Source organism: Megalopta genalis, chromosome 5, assembly GCF_051020955.1.
Source record: "Megalopta genalis isolate 19385.01 chromosome 5, iyMegGena1_principal, whole genome shotgun sequence".
Classification (NCBI taxonomy): domain Eukaryota; kingdom Metazoa; phylum Arthropoda; class Insecta; order Hymenoptera; family Halictidae; genus Megalopta; species Megalopta genalis.
In genome coordinates this window covers 11,717,558-11,738,449 of record NC_135017.1, presented here as the reverse complement: position 1 = coordinate 11,738,449, position 20,892 = coordinate 11,717,558, and the positions used below count along the sequence as shown (strand labels likewise).

General features: G+C 45.4%; 3 protein-coding genes and 1 long non-coding RNA gene across 8 annotated transcripts in view; 2 read left to right on the top strand and 2 right to left on the bottom strand.

The window, feature by feature from the left end:
* The window catches only part of LOC143259408 (uncharacterized), an 87,343-nt gene extending 74,007 nt beyond the window's left edge, over positions 1-13,336 (bottom strand). For both annotated transcript variants that reach the window (XM_076521379.1, XM_076521378.1), the window contains exon 1: positions 13,113-13,336. In XM_076521379.1, coding sequence (XP_076377494.1) covers positions 13,113-13,203 — 91 coding nt within the window. In that variant the 5' untranslated portion in view covers positions 13,204-13,336. The remainder of the gene's footprint in view (positions 1-13,112) is intronic.
* Positions 1-20,892, top strand: part of dnc (phosphodiesterase dunce) — a 540,449-nt gene that overhangs the window by 156,248 nt on the left and 363,309 nt on the right. The gene's annotated exons all lie outside the window — the stretch shown is intronic.
* On the bottom strand, positions 88-9,114 carry LOC117221052 (uncharacterized). The gene is made up of 6 exons (XM_033471641.2): positions 7,949-9,114; positions 6,271-7,595; positions 5,661-5,732; positions 2,114-5,562; positions 874-1,004; positions 88-725 (listed from the first exon to the last, which is right to left on the bottom strand). Exons 1-4 carry the CDS (start codon positions 8,871-8,873, stop codon positions 2,194-2,196), a joined length of 5,691 nt encoding a protein of 1,896 aa, XP_033327532.2. The 5' UTR covers positions 8,874-9,114; the 3' UTR covers positions 88-725; positions 874-1,004; positions 2,114-2,193.
* Positions 13,355-14,423, top strand: LOC117221058 (uncharacterized). The gene is made up of 3 exons (XR_004490409.2): positions 13,355-13,504; positions 13,777-13,918; positions 14,040-14,423. It is a non-coding gene; the product is annotated as an uncharacterized LOC117221058 (long non-coding RNA).

Below are 20,892 nucleotides of genomic sequence, written 5' to 3'. Positions count from 1 at the left end.
CGAAAGTTCTCTTATTTCTGGTCGGGGCGCGTTAACATCGCTCGAGAATCGAACCACTGTCCATACGTTCAGAAATAAGACACTCTGTTCGTTTTTTAATATTTTTCTTTTTGTGACAATCAAACGTCTCTTGTTCCGTGGCGCGTAAATACGGATGGAAATAGACGGAGGATTAAACCGCCGCGGCGATTCGTGGCTCGTTGGAGCCGAGTCGAAAATAGCAGGCGAAGTTGATCGTGAATCATGCGTATCCTCGCTGTCCAGCTCCTCGTCGATCCGTCTCCGATTATTTCAGGCCGTCCGTCCGTCCGTCCGGATCTCTCTCGTTTCGATTTGGCGACAAATTGTGACCGCGGCGGTGCCAACCGAGCATCGCGGCCGTGATCTACGCGCTAGGCGAGATCTTCCGAGTCGCGGAGAGACGACGGCCGAGGAAACGCGCTCGAATCGAGCGTCGTTCCCGCGTTCGTTTCGGCCGCGGAGTCCGATCGGCCCGATCGATCGACGCGGCTGAAACGCGGATGGAAATCCAGCGGAGCACGAGTGACCGAATTCTCTATTTTTTTTCTTTTTTTTTGTTGTTGTTGCACGACACGATTTTTCACTGCATGCGCATGCATTACACAGAGGGGACGGTGTAAGTTCGTTACAGAGTCGCGCGATTCGATTGCAGCGGCGGAAAATGTAGACGATTGCACGGCCGACGATTTTCGGCTGAGCCAAAGCTGAAATTTAATTTTATACCGATGCCTGATCCTATTACGCATTACGCCGCATGAAAGGGCCCCGAGCCATTCTAGCGTACAATGGCTCGGCCGCTATTGATTTTACGCGGCCACCATTCAGACTGCCACGTTATTGGAAATTACATACCATTTCCTTTGTCGCGTCTATCTTCGATTCTATCTTCCAGTGTCCACTCGGCCGGAAGCCTTTGCTGCACGCTCGCGATACACTCGGGCCGCGGCTTTTCCAGGTTTCCTTTCGTTTCGTTATCCGGACACCTGCTGACCAGAACGCGGCGTTAGTGCCAGCCTGCGGCGCCCGGGTCTGGCGTGACCCGAGAAATTGACGAACAGAGGAGATTTTAACGAATTGTTTAGGGATCGCTAAGAAGCTTTTATCGCAATTTGAGTTCGAATTAAAAGATTTATTGCAATTTAATAGGTCCATTTGAAAGCTATTATCATTAAAAATTCTAATTAAAGTCTGTCGGAATTGCAAGTCTCGCAGGATTGTTGATATTCAAGGCGTTGCAACTTTGTGGGAAAAAATCGTACGACGATGTACCTGGGATCGTTTTAAAGGGTGAAGCTTCCTCTCTCAAGATACCGAAAGGGTTTCTCAATACAAAATTTCGTTCGTATGGGAAACGTGCGAAATGCAGAAATTGTCATTTTTTAAGGTTTTAAATGTTCACGGATTTGTGTGGATTAGAAAAATTTTTTTTGAAGACTATCAGTTATGTGATTTTGAAGGCTGAAGCTTTGGCTTTGCAACGAGTTCAACAAAATTGATCTACGATTTTCTGTTACCGACTTATGCGACTTCGAATGGGGAACGTGAAATATGTCACCCGTTGCTTGAGTTATCCTCGCTTCGGTGGCACACTTCTCGCTCGAAGCGCTGCGAAACTGCGAAAAAAAATCGTAGATCGATCCTTTTGGACTCGATGGAAAGCAGAAACTTCCGTCTTCAAAACGACATAAATTGCATACGCGAAAAAAATTTATCGAAGTTGCTGCCTTCTTCTAAATCTATGAAACTTTAAAAAATCTACCAAAAATATCTACCCGCTGTTCCGGCTTGTTTTCAATAAAAAATTACTCTAAATAAAAAATAACGTATGCACACCGAGAGCGGAAGATTCGAGCTTTAAAAAAAGCACACGTACGTTGCCGTCCGACTTTTTTCCTGGAAGTTGCAGCCCGGCGAACATCAACAATTTCTGGCGGCTCGTAAATCGCGATTTCGAAAGTTCCGGGGTTTATTGAATCCTCTTACGGGGGTTTAGCGTCTGATGAATTATTATCGAGGGATTCACCATGCGGCAGAGGAGTTAATAAAACCCGCTAAATGCCGAGATTTCACGTAAAACTTGTCTAAAGCTCACGATGGCGAGGCGCTCGATAAGAGTCCTGTTCCATTCGCCATTGTCTTCCTGTCCATTCCTTGGGAAACCAAAAATGTGGATCAATCGGGATCACCGCAGGCGCAGCGCATCTTCTTCATCCCAGCTACACCGAAGGTGTTGCAGACACAGTGTACAGCGTCCTCCGTTTTGCACCCGTTCTCAGGTTTCCGTTGAGGCATCTCTTCGGCAACTTCCTGCAGACGCTTCTCCTCCGTCGACCTGCGCTTCGGCGATTTCTCAACTCTGATCTTCGCCATAACGGAATCGTTGGATCTTCTTTGTTTGCTGGAAGATTTCTTCAGGGTCGACCTGGAAGTGGCGACCTCCTGGTCCCGCGTGGTCTGGATTTGCTTGGGCTCCTTGACGGTGGACCCGTCAGCCGATCTTTGGAACCTCTTGATCTTGCACTGCTGGCAGAAAGACTCGTGTTGGACACCTTGATCGACACTGGTCGCAGCCTTGCTCAACAAAGGCAGGGCCTGCAGCAGTCTCATCACGGAGGACGTCGGAGCCTCCACGGGCTTCTGATCCTGAAGAGTGTCCTTACCACACAGGCAACAGTTGCACCGTGCCTCGGCGTCCTCGGACTTCTTGCCGTAGTTGATGCTCCTCAGCTCCTTCTCCGGGTCCGCCTTCGAGTAGGCTCCCGTGGTCTTCAGGGTCTGCAGGATCCTGAGAAAGCTGGACTTCTCGGTCTGAGAGGTTGCGGCCACCATCATACCCGATGGCTCCTGGGACGTCTTCTTCCGAGTCTGCCGCTCCACGGTCTCCTGCTCGATGACCCTGCTGCCGACCTTGGACTGCGGTTGTCTGAGCAGCGAAGGGGACTGCGTCTGCATTCCCACGTCGGCTACCGTCTGCGTCACCGCCTGGATCGTCAACGTGTTCACCTCTATCTGTCTGATCTCCGTCTGCGTGACCTCTGTCTGCGTGATCTCCGTCTGCGTCACCTCCGTCCTCGGTTGACCTCCCTCGGGTTTGCGGACACCCTTTTCCTTTACCGACGGTATCGACCTCTTAGAGTCTTTCGACGGAGTCTTCGACCTGCACCTGCAAACTCCAGAGTCCTCCTTCTGAACTGACGGCGTTGACCTCTTGGATCCTCCAGACGGAGTCTTCGACCTGCACCTGCAAACTCCAGAGGCCTCCTTCTGGACAGACGGCGAAGACGTCTTGGAGTCTTTCGACGGAGTCTTGGACCCGCCAGACGGAGTCTTCGACCTGCATCTGCAAACTCCAGAGTCCTCTTTCTGGACCGATGGCGAAGACCTCTTGGAGTCCTTCGATGGAGTCTTGGACCCGCCAGACGGAGTCTTCGACCTGCACCTGCAAACTCCAGAGTCCTCTTTCTGGACCGATGGTGAAGACTTCTTTGACGCTTTGGATGGATCTTCTGATGCGTTGGAGACACCGGAGTCATCTTTCTCAGCTGGAGCAGCTCCCGAATTGCATTGACACTCTTCAGGCTCTTCCTCTTCGATAGGGCCACCTCCGGTCGAGCAGGTACACTCGCCAGGTTCCTCTTCATCGACTGGGGTCTCGTCTTCTGCCAGACACTGGCAGACCGATTCTTCTTCCGTGACTGGAAGAGGTGGGAAGAGGTACTCTATCACCGGATACTCCATGGCTAAGATGCCATTGCAGATGCACTCTTCCTCTATACTGATCTCGATCTCCTCGGGTTCTTCAAGGATGTCAGGGACTTCGACGGGAGCTATTTCAATTTCTACCTCGACGGCCACCTTCGCGTCTTCTAGTAGCTCCACCTCCAGTTCTATCTTCTCCATCTCTGGCACTTCAGCTTCGATTTCCTCTTCCGCTTCCTCCACTGATATGTCGACGATTTTCTCCTCTTCAGGAGGCTCCTCTTCTGGAATCACGTCCACCCTGATCTCTTCCACTTCTGGGATTATTTTCTCCGGCTTGACCTCGACCACCTCTTCCGCTGGAAGTTCCTCCATTTCGACCTCTTCTGGTACTATCACCATCTCTCCTGGTATTACTTCCACTGGAAGCATGTCCATTTCTATTTCCTTTGGTTCCACTTCCTCTGCCACTGGAACTGCCACTATCTCCTCGGGTTCCTCTTCCAATGTAACTTCTTCCTTTTCAGGCTCCGGCGCCTTTTCCACTGATATTATATCCACCTCAATCGCGTCCTCGAATTCCTCAAGTTGCTCCACGTGAACTTCTTCAATCTCCTCTCCTTCTGACATCAGCTCGTCGAAGTCTGTTTCCTCGTCATCTTCTTCTCCGAATTCTGGCTCCTTTTTAAGCGGCACTTCTTCAGCTTTTGCCACTTGCTCCTCCACAATTGGCTCTGGTTTCTTATCTTCAGGTTCTCTTTTTTCTATCTTGACAATCTCTGGTACCTCTTCGGGTTCCTTCGATTCTAGTGGTCTCTCTTCTTCTGGCTTCTCTTCGGGTACTCTTTCTCTCTCCACCGTTGGCTCTGGTGCTTCTAGTACCTCTTTTGGTGGTCTGACTGTTTCATCTTTTGTGACCTCTTCTTTTGGAGGCCTTTCTGCTTCATCTTTCGTGACTTCTTCTTTTGGAGGCCTCTCTGCTTCATCTTTTGTGACTTCTTCTTTTGGAGGCTTTTCTGCTTCATCTTTCGTGACTTCTTCTTTTGGAGGCCTCTCTGCTTCATCTTCTGTGACTTCTTTTGGAGGTCTTTCTACTTCATCTTTTGGTGGCCTTTCTGCTTCATCTTTTAGAGGCCTTTCTGCTTCATCTTTTAGAAGCCTTTCTACTTCATCTTTTGGAGGCCTTTCTGCTTCATCTTTTGGAGGCCTTTCTGCTTCATCTTTTGGAGGCCTTTCTGCTTCATCTTTTGGAGGTCTCACCGCTTCATCTTTCGGAGGCCTTACCGCTTCATCTTTTGGAGGTCTTTCTGCTTCATGTTTTATGACTTCTTCTTTTGGAGGTCTTTCTGCTTCATGTTTTATGACTTCTTCTTTTGGGGGTCTTTCTGCTTCATCTTTTATGACTTCTTCTTTTGGGGGTCTTTCTGCTTCATCTTTCATGACTTCTTCTACTGGTGGTCTATCAATTTCATCAGGTTCTCTCACTGGTACCGGTTCAGCCCTTTCTATTTTTGCTTCTTCCACTGGTCTTGCTTCTTTCATCGGCTCGGGAACTTCAACACGCACCACTTCTACTTTCACTTCTTCATGTACTTTTTCTACGACCTCTTCAGGTGCTCTCGCTTCGACTACAGGCTCTTCAGGTTCTGTCTTAAATGCCCTCTCTTCTCTTTCCACAGGCACAAAATCTGATACTGATTCTGGCTCCCTTTTTATCTTCTCTTCAACTTGTTCGTACTTCATCTCAAGTTTTTCAACAAGCGGTGCTTCTCTCTCGTACTCCAATTCTGCAGGTTCTTTGTCTTTAGGCATTCGGTATGCCACTTCGAGTTTCATCGTTCTCTGCGGAATGAAATTTTCAAGTTAATTCGGTGACTTTAAGTAGAAAACTTCCGGCGTTTCTACGGCTTTGTTGAATAATAAGAAACGTAATTAATTACGCCAGTGTAGGCTGCCAGTTCTTCGGCCACGATCTCGGCCACTCCGTCCACGGCAATGCAGCTTGGACAATCCTAAACGAGAAAACAATTAAAAGCCCTTGCTTAACTGTACGAAGAACTTTTAATAGGCTTCTATTTACTCGGCCGAGCTTTTAGTATGCGACATCGCAGAGTTTCAAATGAAAAATTGTTGGCATTCAAGTCGATGAAACTTTGTGAGAAACAGTGGTATGGCAATGTGCCTTGGCTCGTTTTAAAGCGCGAAGCTTCCGCTTTCGAACGACGATAGTTATTTTTCAATTGGAACACTTTTTTCATTAGTTGATAGCGAGGAAAGCAACAATACCGATTTTTCGGAGTTGCGCAAATTTAGATTTCTGCACGGAGTTTAAAAAATTTTTTTGATCACGGAAACCAGCATGGTCTTGAAGATCAAAGATTCAGCTTTCCAACGAGCCCAAAAAAATTGATCTACGATTTTTTTTCACCGATTTATAGCACTTCGAACGAAGTCCTGGCTATGTCCGAAAGAAACAAAATATTCTAAACAAGTAACAACTTTCGCGAGTGAAAATCCAAATCTTTACGCTTTATCGAAGAAGATACGCACAGCGATCTTTGATCGAATGGCATACACGTGTCCCTGCCACGAGGACAGTTGTTCCAGAGGTACCAAGACATCTCCATCCGTCTTCGAAGGAGCAAGTTGAAACTCCTGGTCCTCTTCAGGCATCATGGCATACTCTTCCAGATCCTCCTCCAACGCGTATTCATAAACAATATCACTCTCAGACCCTTCCATATCATAAACAATCTCCTCAGACTCCTGATCATCGAAGACAGTTTCCTTTTCAAGCACCTCTTCGTCATAAACAATCTCCCTCTGAACCGTCTCATCAGCATCCTCCGCCAAAGTCACGGTTTCCTTCACCGTGACTTCCTCAAAACGCTCCTCAACTTTCCTAGTCATCTTAACCCCCGCCTCTCCGTCAGAAGTCATCCTCTCGGCGATCTCAAGGAGTCCGTACATCTCCAGCAACTCCCTAGCAGTGACACGATTCTCTTCGAGAGCGATCCTCTCCTCTTCGAGAAGCCCAGTCTCTGTCAATCCTACGTCATTGCAGTCGAATTCCGGGCCACAGAACCTGCCAGGATCGTCGAGTTCGGACAGAGACGCTATCTGATCCAGGTACCCTCGGATCTCCATCACAGTGGTCTCTGCTAGGTCTCCGGGTCGAATGACAGCGCCACTTGCGAGGACGTCTTTCAGGGGGATATCTTTCATAGGAGCGTCACTTGGAGAAACGTCTCTGATAGAAGCGTCTCTTAGGGAAGCGTCTCTGATAGAAGCGTCTCTTAGAGAAGCGTCCCTTAGGGAAGCGTCTCTGATAGAAGCGTCTCTTAGAGAAGCATCTCCTAGAAGAGCGCCAATCATAGAAGGGTCCACCATGTCAGCATCGACATAGTAATCGTCTCTTCCAGTCACGCCGTCCGTCACATCCACGACAGCACTAATCTGCGAGTCCCTAACATCAGCAAAGTCGTCATCCCGGCCAATCAGAGCCTCGATCTTCCCGATGCTCATGTACTTCTCCAGCTCCCCTCGGCAGGTGTTCAGCCTGGCCCGCAGCTTCTCCACCTCGTCCTCCAACTCGCCTATTCTGCCAGCCATCTGTTGACTCTCCGTAGCCTTTTCTTGAAGAGCAGCGGCCGCGTCCTCCTCCGTCTTGCACCAGAGCTCGTCCGCCTTCTGGAGGGTCCTCATGTAAGCCTCCTCGCGACGCTCCAGATCCGCGATCTGCCTCTTCATGCAGAGCTCCGCCTGGGCCAGCTCCTGGAGCTTCTCGAGGCACTCGATGTCCGTCGAGCGGATCGACGCGCTGCTGGGCACCTTGTCCAGCCACTTCTTCTTGCACTCTATCGCTCCGCATTCACCTGGAGCAACGCTTGCTACTTAAACTTCCGAAGTTTTTTCGGCGACGTGTCAGCTCAAGGCGATCTAGATCATGCGGTTCTTACTGCCGGGTGAAAGGCGTGTCCCTGTGGAATTATTTTACCAAGGTATCGCGATCGATGTAGGACCGAACTCCATCAGGGGGTCAAAGTAGACCGGTCGAACACCAGTATCGGTGATCTTATCAGCCTCTTTGACTCCCTGATGAAGCTGGAATGCTCGCGAAACGTTTGGAAAGTAAGTCCACCGAGGCTCGTGCCCTAAAGCCTCGGCAGCAAGAACTGCATGACGCCGTGCCGTGAAAGCCTCGAATCTCTGATCTCAATCACCTCACCAGCTTCGCAGGCGCCGTCGTCCACCGCCTTGGTCTCCCTCAGCTTCTGGACCTCGTTGGTCAGCTGCTCGATCCTCTGCTGCTGCTCCTCCTGGACTCTCTTAGCTTCCCGCAGCCTCTCCTCTCTGTCCTCCAAGCTCGCCATCTTCTCAGCCCACAAAGTCCTAGCCTCGTCCATTCTCTTCTCCGCTTGCTTCCTCTCCGCTTCAGCTTCTCTGACCCTGCAGTCGAAGTGGCGACTAGGGGTGCTGGGACAGTAGACTTCTCCGGATGCCGGACCCTGGAACTGCTTCTCCAGCACCTGCTGGAGACAGGGCGCGTTCGAGCCTTGCGCCATCCGCCAGATGTTCCAGACCATCACAGCCGGCATCGAGCATTCCAAGATGTTCAGACGCTGGTGAAGGTCGCCCTTCTGCCTCTCCAGCTCCTCGTTCTTCAGCACTCTCTTGCCTATCATGTCGCGGAACTGTCTGCTGCACTGTCTCTGCCATTTGCTCGGCTTCGCTCTTTGGCCCGGGTCCTTCTTGTCGCCTAGGTCGTCCAGCGAGCTCCGTTTCTCGGCCAGAGACACCTCCTGGGACTTACTGATCACCTCGTCGCTTCTAGACGATTCCTCGAAGGTCTCGTGGCTCTTCCTGCCATCTTGGGGTACTGGCTCCGCGACCGATCCTCTCGCGCTTCCCGATCGTGGGGACCCTGACTTTACTGATCCGGATATTTGGGACCCTGTCTTGATTGTCCCGGACACTTGGGCGCCTTCGGCGACCGACTTCACGGATGGTTGAACAGTTCCCGATGCTAAAGACGGCGACTGTGATCCGGTCTTCGGCCCCTCCGCGATCCCGACGACCTCCGAAGGCGAACCCGGTGCCTCGTCTGCCTCCTCCACGTCCAGAAACTCGTCCTGGTCGTCGTCGTCTGCCATGACGATGCCTCGGCGACGATAGGTTGTCCCTCATGTGGCGGTGTCTGGCTCGTTTACGATGATACTCCGTATCGGAGCGCATTCAGCTCCGGCCGGCAATTTTTCTTGTCCCGAACCAATCGGTTGGTTTGATTAATGCCGTGGAAACACGATGGTATCCCCGTCTAACCCATGAATTTAGGCGTTCGAGTTGAAAGTGGCGTCGCCGGCAGCGTCGAGATACGAGCCGCGTATCGATCGATTGCTTTCCGTACAGTCGCGAATCGGCTGAAAATATTTGTCGCCGGCGACTATGAAATACGCGCACTTCGGCGCAGCCAGTGGTGGGCTGGAGACCCGGTTGTTCTGGCCAAAGTCGTTTTTTTAATTAAAAAAATTTTTCTAAGCTTTCAAATCTTTTGCTGTCTTGGAAAATAATTGGACGAGGAAATTATTATAAATAGTATTGGGAGAATGAAGATATCGTAAATTGTACTGCATGTTTTAATTTTATATTTGCAAATTAAATGTAATAATTACACTATATATATAGCATAGAGTATATATATTATAGTATTATAGTATATTATAGTGCATTATAGTACATTATGGTATTATAGTATATTATAGTACATTATATAGTATTACAGTATAGTATTATAGTATATTATAGTGTACATATATTATATATATATTCATGTATTAGTATACATATTATTTTAATTGCGAACTTCATTGCATAATTATATTTCTACTCATATTATTATTGTGTTATATATACTATACTATGCTATGTATTATACCATATATAACATATTATACTGCATACATATACTATATTATGCTATATACCATACTATACACTTATATTATGTTATGACATATTGTGTCTTATATTATGTTAGTCTATGTTATTATATTACACTTATATTATGTTATATGCTACATTATGTCGCACGACGCATTGACGCTACCGATCAATTACATCCTATCGAGTGCTGCCAATATGTACGGCCTCTTCAAATTTGGCCGCGCGAGACCGCCCACGAGGCCACTGTGCACCGAAAGCACCAAGTATAAATGCAGCGAGGAAAGTTTCGCGGCGAGTTGCAATTAACCAGGAATTCTGAATTTAATGGAGTTACGGTATAGCTAGCTAACAATATTGCCAGCAATATGCCCTGATATAATCTCGCAGCAGAATTCGACGCTGCAAACAACCACTTTCTCTTCATTCGATAAGACGCTGCTGCTTCGGCCCGGCGGCGCAGTTAACGTAGTTACGGCGCGAGGAGAAAAGGGAATTCTTCGATCGCGACGGTAACGAGAGAAGCTCGCCGAAAAAATCGCCTCGGTGTTCCCTAAGCGGATACGCCTGTCTGGAAGTTTACTGAAATCGAGCTTGTACATTTTTATCGGGGGAAAATGGTGTCTCGGAGCTTCTTACGGAACTACGTTTCCTAGACTGCCGCGAGTTCGCGGAAACTGTTCACGGGATTTTCTTGGAACTTTGCAGGAACGTTATGCGCGATACGTACGCCTTGATGTGGGCGACGATTCGCTTCGATATCTTGAACGTTCGAATCTTTGGAAATACTTTTACGAGCACGAACAGCGTGCAAGAGAAAATAAGGGCGATTAAAACAAGGGGTTAGTTAAAAAATCGTAAGTCCGCCATTTTGTAATATTTTTAATTCAGAATATTTTCGAGTACGTACAAATGTTCACTTTGTATCTTAAAAAATTACACAATTTTTTAATTCAGTACTTTAGCCGGAGAAAAATCCCCAAAATGGCGCTAATCGAACAAAGCATCCGCACGGAAGGTGTTAATATAACAAATATCTCCGCCATTTTTCATCATTTTCGCTTCGAAAAATTGTTAAAGTATAGCCAAATGTTGGCTTCATATTGTGTAAAAATGAAAAAATTTTTAGTTCCGTACTTTGGTCAGAAAAAATTCCCAAAATGAAGCTGCCCCGAATAATAAGTAAATCCGTCATTTTTCAAGATTTCATTTCTGAAGAAATCCCGGCGATGTTAATCGCCGAGCGAACGACCGTTGAAAATATGAAAATTCCTCGTCTTGCATATCCGCTGGGAAAAAGTTCTCAAACTGTAACTGTCTGCGGCGGCCTCCAGATGGTGCTCTTCAGGTTCTTCCTGAAGAACCCATAGAAATATCGCCGGGGACGGCGTTTAATTATCGCTTGCGTGCAATTTGTAGGAGCAGGGAAAGAAATTGCACTTGGTCCGCGCAATTGCGGTCAAGTTCCCCGGGAACGTTTTCATTTAGTGCGCCGCGAAGAGGGTTCTCTCCGTGGCCGCTGGAAATGGCACGTGAAGCCTCGCGGGAGTTCTCGCGTTGCTATCGTGTATCACGCAGGTACTTACAAGTGGAGGAAATCGGCTCGTTCTGGCTCCGAGCTCGTCGGATGACTTACTGCGATAATGGACGCTGCGTGAAGTCACAGAAGACTAGTAGCGTTATCGACCGAGTCGGAAGTGTCTCTTCGCTGAAAATGTTTGCCGTTGTCTCTCCGACTTTGCAATTGCAATCTAACACTTTGACGCGGCGCAGTTTTCAAAAAAATTTAACAACAAAATCGCAATTGTATCGTTAACAAAATTTATTCGGTTTACATTAACAATGAAGTGTATCATAATTGCAGTAAAAACGTATTTCATAATTGCACTGTCAAAAGAGTAATCCTCAATTGCGCTATTAAAAAATTAATTCATAATTTCACTATTAAAAAATTACTTCATAATTGCACTGTTAAAGAGAGTGTATCACAATTATACTGTGAATACTTTGACCGAGTCACTCGTCTGCGGCCGACAGAATTATTTAAAAATTCATTTCTGCGCCGCGATCCATTATAACTTCTCAGTTACATTAAAATTCGCAAGAGATAAGAATGTGAAAAGAGTATAACGTCGCTTCGCAAATTCCAATTTACTCGATTAAAATACTTTAATTTCGTGAAACTTTCCAGGTTTCTCGCGCGGCCGTCAAATTGTTGTTAAGTGGTTAAATTAAACCGGCTACACGAGCTCTGTGTCCTGAAAATGGAGCAGAATTATCCGGGCCCTTTGGATTAAGCCGAAAGCACGGTTTTGGAAAAAGCCCCGAAAATTCCGGTGATATTATAGAAAATTCTAGACCCGGACTTTTATCGGTTAGGTAGCAGAGAAACAAAAGGTAGCCGCACAAGCTCCAACATGAATTTTGCCGAGCAGACGGGGAACGTTAAAGGATAAGCCGGGCATAAGCCTGTTTAATGCTGGCCTGCCTGAAAAGGGGGTTGACCTCACCTATCCTCCACTTTCTCCGCCGCCCTTCTTTCTGCACCGGTCGCAAAAATCAATAGTATCGGTGTACCGAGTTTATCCCGCGTTTGACCCGAGCCGGGAGCCGAAAGTTCACGCGCCGACGGAACGTGCAAGTTGCCGGAAGCTGGCTGTTAAGGCGGCCGTACACGTTGCGGTCTACCTGCACGGATACACCTGTGCCAGCTGTACAGGTGTACAGCTGCACGGGGCGAGAGCTCGCGCACGAATCGATTGCGCACTACATCAACCCCCGCGAAGCGGTAGCTAGGTCAATTTTGACTCAGAGCATTCGAATCGTTCACCGAATTCGCAATTTTCGAGAATCAAATCAAATAAGTTGCTGTTACATTGGGAACAACAGCAAGAAATATCTGCAAAAGTATGATACAGCTTCGATACAGCTTCTACTTTTAAAAAATTACATTACATTCGTTTCTATGAAACGTGCAATTAATAGCCTACAATAAGATTTGCTGTGTTTATGAGAAAAATTAGTATAGGAAAGACATTTGAAGTACTCACGAACACTGTTATATACCTATCGACTCGTTCAAATTATTAATAAGATAAATTATAATATAAATTATAATATAAGATAATTATAATATAATATAATTATAATTAAATAATATAATATATAATAAAAAATAATAAATAATATAATAAATAATATAATAAATAATATAATAAATAATATAATAAATAATATAATAAATAATTATAATTATAATATAATATAAGATAAATCTTGCAATTAATGTAGACAGTTCTTATTTTGCATAAAAATCTGCAGTCTAGTAATTCATCCTTAAATTCTGACTAACGAGGCGCTTTGAAATGCTATACAATATTGTCTAAAGAAAGGTTACGTCGGAGGTTAAACAAGAGAAATAGCATAAAGTTACTGAGAGAAAGTTACGTTACCCTTTACTTCTGAATTCTGGAGGTTGTTATACAGTTGAACATTCTTGACACAGGAAAGCACTTTAGAACACATTTGAATTAGTCCAGACATTAAATATTTATGAAACTACGTGTTACACGTTCGAGGAAACTGCGCCGATTGAAACAATTATGTGCATACTTGGCTCTCGATTCTTCGATACATATCGATACACGTACATTCGCGCTCTATCGGCCGATTTCGAAAGCGCATGGAGAACTATTCCGCGCGCATTTTCCGGCACCTGTTGCGTTTGACGTTTGTGTCCTGTCAGCTGTGCTCAGTTTTATTAAAATTTGTGAGAAGTGTAGTGTTTGTCAAGCAAGGATATCGGAATATTGTTAAGACATTGGCTCATCTTCCTGTCGCGAATGTAAGTGTTGCTGTTCATGTTGTTACAAATGTATTCTCCGTTTACATCGTTCTAACCTCTATTGTTGCACATGCCGGTACAATGCTCGATGTATACACGTGTGTATATTGTAGAAAAGGTGTGAAAGTATTACTATTACCACGAGATATGTGGTATCTAATTGTTCAGTGCGGTTTATATATTTATGAAATGATATAGCTTTAGGAAATCATATCATATGGAAACAATATAATGATAGTACATTATTGTTGTTGTTAAACATGATTTTACAGGAAACTCCAAAGAAATTCATTGTGACAATGATCGTTACAATATCAGCGTACAGGTACAATATCAGTATGAGGAAATTGGGTTATGCAAGCTCGATGTAACTTCTGGTGCATCGGTTATTACAATAGATAAAAATATCATTTGGTAAGCATTGTTTAGGTGAGGCTGTTAATTATTCTATGATTTAGGATTATTTCTAGAGAAACTGATTTAATTTAGAATGATATTTAATGCTGCTTTATTAAGTTGATTATTTTAATTATAGATGTTAAAAAGGATTTAAGTCTTGAGGAACAATGATGATAGGAACTAGGACGATGAAGACTATGTTCTGTGTCAGTTTCTGGATCAAAGAAAGTCGCTTCAAACAGATCATATGAACATTTTCATTGGTCATAACGATAAGATTGATTTGTGAGACAAACTGTTGAAGCATGGCGTTCTTTAGCTTCACACATTCAGGTTGCGTATAATCTGCGATTTTCAATCAATAGAAATTCTATTTCTATTTATCATATTCCACCTATTTTAAGTTATAAAAATTCATCATAGTAACTCTATATTCGTTTAATTAGGTTAAGTAATCGCTTGAATAAAATTCTGAAAGTTGTAAGTTTTCTACATGTAAAATACAATAATTATAAAAGTGGTCTAAGAATTTTCAATACACCGGATACTACGAATTAATTTATAATTAGAATTATTAGCACGTGTGTAAAGCAAATATCTAGAATAGAATATTGAGAATATTTACTTTTTGGATATTCTCAAATCTTGCCAGTCATATTTTCAACAAGATTAGGTCCGATTGTCTCTTTAGCTCTGGTTCAGGTAAAGTTTCTCTGTTAAAACATCATTTCACTAATAGGAAAATTCTGTCGCTAACATTGGGTTTGGAAAAATTTCAGATTCTGCTGGAACGTTGCTCAATACTAGGTCTGGTCAAATTTGGTTGATTCTGTTTCAAGCAAAGTATTTTTTAAAGATCACAATGTTCAACGAACAGAAAGATTTTGTCAGTGATATTTTTCAACAAAATATCATTCAGAAGATATCGTTCCACTGAAGAGGAAACCATTCCGGTGAAAATTCAGCAAGCGTTAACTTTCGGTCAGCCGAAATGCTCGATTCATTTGGAGTTTATTTATCAGAATCGGCGCTAGATCCGGCACATCCACGGCCGTCTAAGACCGTATGAGTTTCGTGGAGCGAAAATGGTGGACGACGTGAAATCGATTTGCAATTTGTCAGACAACGTAGAAATCTCGTCCTCGATTGGTTTCGGAGATCTTGTAGCAAGGTTGGAGGTAGAGGCGGTCGGTGAACATCATCGATCCCGGACGAGGGTGCAGTGGGTGCTAAGTTCCGCAGGAAGACGAACGAGGTCCTCCGCATCTCGGCCGGATACAGGGACGAAGGGAAAACCGTTAGCACGAGCGTTCGGTGCATCGTTAAAAATTGTGCGCCGAGCTGCAGAGGCTGGGAAACTCGTTAAGAAGTTTCCGAAAGTCCGACACCTTCCGCGTCGCAGTGTAATATGACTCGGATGGACTCATTTGAATAATTGAATCTAGGGCCTGCCGCGCCACAACCGCCGGATGCAAACGAATTTTCTTTTTCCAAACGACTCGGCGCACACCAGAGTACTTGCTTGATTTTACTGAAAAAAAGTGATATTTCTCCCTTAACGTACCCATAAAATGTCTCTATTAACTTGTTCATAGTATTTTAACTTAAAAAAAAAATCAATTATGAACAGATAGAAATTATTAATAGAAAATTCAATATATTATTTTTATTATTCGATGGATTAAAAACCTGTCGATTTATTTAGTTACGGTATTTCAAGGTAGCGCCAATAATTTTATATAACTATTATAAAACACATCAAAGGAACTGAGAACAGTCAAGGACAATTTGATGATTATGAAAAACTATGTGGAACTATTGGAAAGTATTAAAAATTATTGCGAAGTATTAAAAGCTATCGCGAAGTATTAAAGTACTAAAAGTCTTTAAAAATTATTGCAGACTATTAGAAATGATTGATAATGCTGTTACTTCCGCGATACGAGTCTCGTTCTCTCGCCACGCCTTGTTCCACTTTCCTAAAAGAATTTTCTACGCTTCGCCAACTTTCTGTGCTCCTTGCGATGCTAAACAACTGTTGGAAACATTCGTTCTGTCGAAACTTTTTTTTTTAATAAATCATAGCTCGCGTTGCACGAGCATTAGCAAGTTTGAAAATCGTTTTTAATCACAGGCATGGTTGAATCAACGCTGCACAACGAACACCGAACTGTTTTTTAAGCTTCGTTTCATCGGGGAGAATATCCTTCTAGCGAAACTTGCGGAGTTCGATGGCGAAAGTATTTCTCGAGTTCGTCTCGTGTACCGCGATCCAGCGTACTGGATCAGCGATTCCAAGAATTTTTTGAAACGTAACTCGCGAAGGGATTGTTACAAGAAATTTCAGGAGTACTTATTAGCCTTTATTTCAACAAGAAAAAATTATTTTTCACGAATATTTGAAGTGTAAAATGGCGAAAAAAATGTTTGATTTTAGGCCGCATATACGAAACGGTGTAATTACGTCAGCGACTTCAAGAATTGCTTAACAATGCAATCAGTGAACGGATCATTACAAAAAAAACTCAAGAGTACTTACCAACCTTTGTATAAACAAGAAAAAATTGTTCTTCACGAATATCTGAAGTGGAAGACGGATGAACAAATTCTTGAGTCATAATGCTTGCATGTAAAACGGTATAATTATATCATCGACTTGAAGAATTTTTAAAAAATGCAACGAGCGAACGAGTCGTTACAAGAAAATTACAAGAGTACTCGTCGAACATCGTGTAAACGGGAAAAGATATTTGTGCACCGAAACCTGCGAAGTCGGACGGTGGAAAAAAAATTGTGGAACGTCCAGCATACGGGACAATGGAGAAGAAACGCATAGCAGGACGGTCGGAGCTCCGATCATTCTTAATTGCTCGGGAACTTTGATATCTCGTTAATTGGCCCTATTCAGGCTCGAAAGACAAGCGAAGTTTCCGATTCGTAATTGAATAAGTTGCCCCGCCTTCGCGAGCCAAGTTACGGGAATAATTCCATTTCGGTGTTCTGTTTCGTTCTTCGAGGCGATCCTCGTATCTTCGTTAAATTCTCGTTTGCCTAACGGCCTCGGGCGTGCAGTCTGAAGTCTCAATAGGGAAACGGGGCTCTCGCGTTCAGACCGACCTGGTTAATTGACTCAGCCCGCGCGGACTGTTTTTCATTTCAATTTCAGACGCGGACTATTTTCGCCTCGCCCCGGGAGCTGCAAAATATGATCTCGCGTGCGCCGCGGCCGCGCCGGTCCCGGCGATTCTCGGTGTCGTTCAATGTTTCGTTAACAATTCAAGGAATCGGTGATACCCGAGTCACGATCCGCTCTCCGTTGCCGTTCCGTTTTCGTCTCTCTCTCTCGTAAAATTTTGAACGCGTCGCCTCCCTGCGCCGGTTAACATTTTGCGGAAAACGATCGAGTTTACCCGGGCGACCCTCGAACACCGTCCAATTTATTGATACTTCACCGGGGACCAGCCGAACGACTGTCGCGCACAATTTTTCTCGAGCCTACGGAACGGAAAGCAGGTTGTTATTCCATGGTAATTGGAGAGGAACGACGACTATTCGGCCTAGAATAATTGCTGTTGAAAATTGCTTGCGTTCCGGCGGACGGGGACGCACGAACTCCGGGATTATTAGCAAAATGTCGGGAAAAGGTCGCTCCTAATAGTCCCCGGGGAATCGAATTTCGGTTGCAACTGGAACGAAATTAATTGATTCTTAGCGGTCGCGGCTCCGCAATCTAAACGCGCTCTTATTAATCCTGTAATTTGCAACATGAACGACCCCGCCAGCGTTTTCTCCGCTTCCAATTCGAGCATGCAAGTAATTGTAGTAACGGTCATAAATTTAAGGCGATCAATTTCAATTTCGTATCCTGTGACTGCTGCTTGTTTATTTAATCTATCTTCGTTTTGAATAGCAAAGGATTATTTTGAAGCTGTCCGATGTCCTCGGGCGATTAATCACGTTTTCTGGCACGATCAACTGGTTTCTAGGTATTTCCGACGGTATATCGAATTTTCTTGGAAACCTAAATATATCTATCGTGAAGTACGAACTTCTAGCTCTCGTTTGCGATATCAGAAGTTTAAAAGAGCTCCATGGGAAAGCATCGAGAAATTATTTCAAGGCAACCCCATGGCAATAAATCGTGCTTTTGGATACTTTCGACTGATTTTTCTCAATTACCGTCACAAAATTGGCTTTTTCTACAAATCTAAATGAATCTATCATAAAGTACGAACTTTCAGCTTTCATTTGCGATATGAAAAGTTTAAATGACCCCACGAGAAAGCATGGAGAAATTATTTCGAAACAATCCCGTGCCCCTAGATTGTGCTTTTGTGTCAACGCGCGACTGATTCATCTCAATTTCCGCCATAAAATTGTCTTTTTCTACGAACCGAAATAAATCTAGCATAAAGTACGAACTTCTAGCTCTCATTTGATATATCAGAAGTTTAAAAGTCTCCACGGGAAAGCATCGCGAAGTTATTCCAAAGCAACCGCACAGCAATAAATCGTGCTTTTTGGATACTTCCGACAGATTTTTCTCAATTTCCAGCATAGAATTAAATTTTTCGAGAAACTTCGATGAATCTGTCATAAAGTACGAACTTCCTAGCTTTCATTTGCGGTCTCGAAAGTTAAAAAATCCCCACAGACCGGCGTCGAGACGAAATTGCTTCGTGGCAGCGGCACGCCCACCATATCGGCTCTCAACGAAATTACAAAACGCGAGCATAAAATACACCGTGTGTACATTACGCAGGCTGTGCGCTCTAACAGAATTGATCGATCGAAATCGCGGCTGCACGAAATTCCCCGATGCTCCGCCAAATTTCCAAAGAGAACATCGACGGGCCGAAATATCAAGCTAAATTGTTTGATCGTCGGTTGCCATTGTTGTCGCGCGCCGGACGCCAAAGTTCGAAAACGGAATCGCGTTCTGCCGGGGAAAAAGTTACTCGATTCTCGGTCGAAGAACGAGAAAGAGAGAGAAAGAGAGGCGAGCCGTCGCCGAGAGCATGGAGCGGCATAGTTGTCGAGCCGGCCGGAACGACGCTGAATAAAACATACCCGAGCCGGCATAAAGAAATTTCACGCCCGATTCGCGGGGGTCGGACTTTCGATCTCTTTCGAAAATTGATTCGGCGCGCTGCGACGCGCCGCGGCGACGCGTGGTGCATCGACGTCAATGAACCGCTCGAAACCTCCGCTGCACCATTGCATATTTCACTCGGGCACACGTCACGAGGCAGCGCGGTGACGTCACCGGTAACCTACATACTTTAAGAGAAGAAACGGTTCCGATGCGGCCGCGGCCCGCATAATGGCTGTCGAGGTTTCTTTCACAGGGCAGATACAGGGGCCAAGGCGTTCCCGTGGCTGCCGATGCATTTCACGTTCCCGGTCCGCGTACGACGCATTCGTTCTCGGCCACGGGAACTGCACCCGGCCACCGCATCTCCGGCTTCAAATGCCTCGACCGGGTCCCTCCCTTTGATTCTCTCCTTCGACGTTATGCGCCGCGAAAACCGTACATCTCTATTCGTAACTCAGACCTAACATAGACCGACATCCTAAATCTTGTTTCCAGCTCCTCGAGAAGCGGCAAGCGTCAGACAAATTGACGACCTAACGCGGCCCCCTAACTCGGGCTAAGGTTTCAAAGTTTAGTTCCGAATTGATGAATAGGCGAAAATCCCTGGGGAACAAGTTGGATGGGCACTCTGAATAGGTTCTTTGCGCCATGAATAATTTTCTTGGACCCTGACTGGACTGTGACTAGGTCCTCTGGTCTTTGGATAGCTCCTTCAGACCCTGGTTAAGCACTTTGGACTCTCACCAGGTCCTTTGGTCTCTGGCTAGGTCCTTTAGACTCTGATTAAGCACTTTGGACTCTCACCAGGTCCTCTGAATTTTTACTAGGCCCTTCGGACCCTTGTTAAGCACTTTGGACCCTCTACAGGTCCTTTGGACTCTGATTAAGCACTTTCGACCCTGATTAAGCACTTTCTACTCTCGCCGGGTCCTTTGGATTTTGACTAGGTCCTCCGGTCTCTGGCTAGATCCTTCAGACCCTGCTTAAGCACTTTGGACCCTCAGCATGACCTTTGGACTCTGGCTAGATCCTTTGGACCCTGGTTAAGCACTTTGATCTCCGACTAGTTGCTTTCGACTCTGATTGTATACTTTGGACTCTCACTAGGTCCTCTAAGTTCTGATTAGGACTTTTGGACTCTGGCTAGGTTCTTTGGACTCTGATTGAGTTCTTTGGTGTCTCTTTAGATCCTTCGAACCCTGATTGCTTTCCATGGGCTCCGCTAAGACAATCTGGTTCCTAGCAACGTTTTCTGGGCTCTGTTTAGATCCTTCGAATCATCGCTTCGTACTTTCCGACCTATTTTCGTTTCCTAGATCCGAAGCGTGAATCATCGAAGCGTAGCATCCCGATGCACGTTCCAGAGACGAAATTGCACTGCTCATCATTGCCTATTCAGGACGACCTTTCCATATAAGATTTAATCGTTGATCCTAGGTGCAAACGGTGAATTCGATCACGTTCTAGATACGACCTCGGGCACCGTGGACTATAGATCGACGCCGGTTCAGAGCTCGGAATCAAATATTTCACGCGGACCTAAAGGGAGGATTGCCATTTCCGGCGTCGCTCAAAGCGTTTCGATTCAATGGGCATTCGGACGGCAATCAGGCCGCGGAGGAAGTCGGGAAGACCGACACAGCCGGCCGATTGGTCATATATTACTTTGTCACGGGCACTCATGTGTGTACCTGTTCCGCGGATTGCGGTGCCCGGGAATTGCGGCGAATTATCCGGTGTCCGTACGGCAACTAGCACACCGGTGCTCCCCGAATATTCAATATTCCATGATCGTAATGGAGCCGGGCTTGTTCGATCGGACATTCCATTCGCGAGGCATCGCGATGGATGCGACTCGCTCTCCTTCTGACAGCCTCTCTCCGGAACGCGTTCT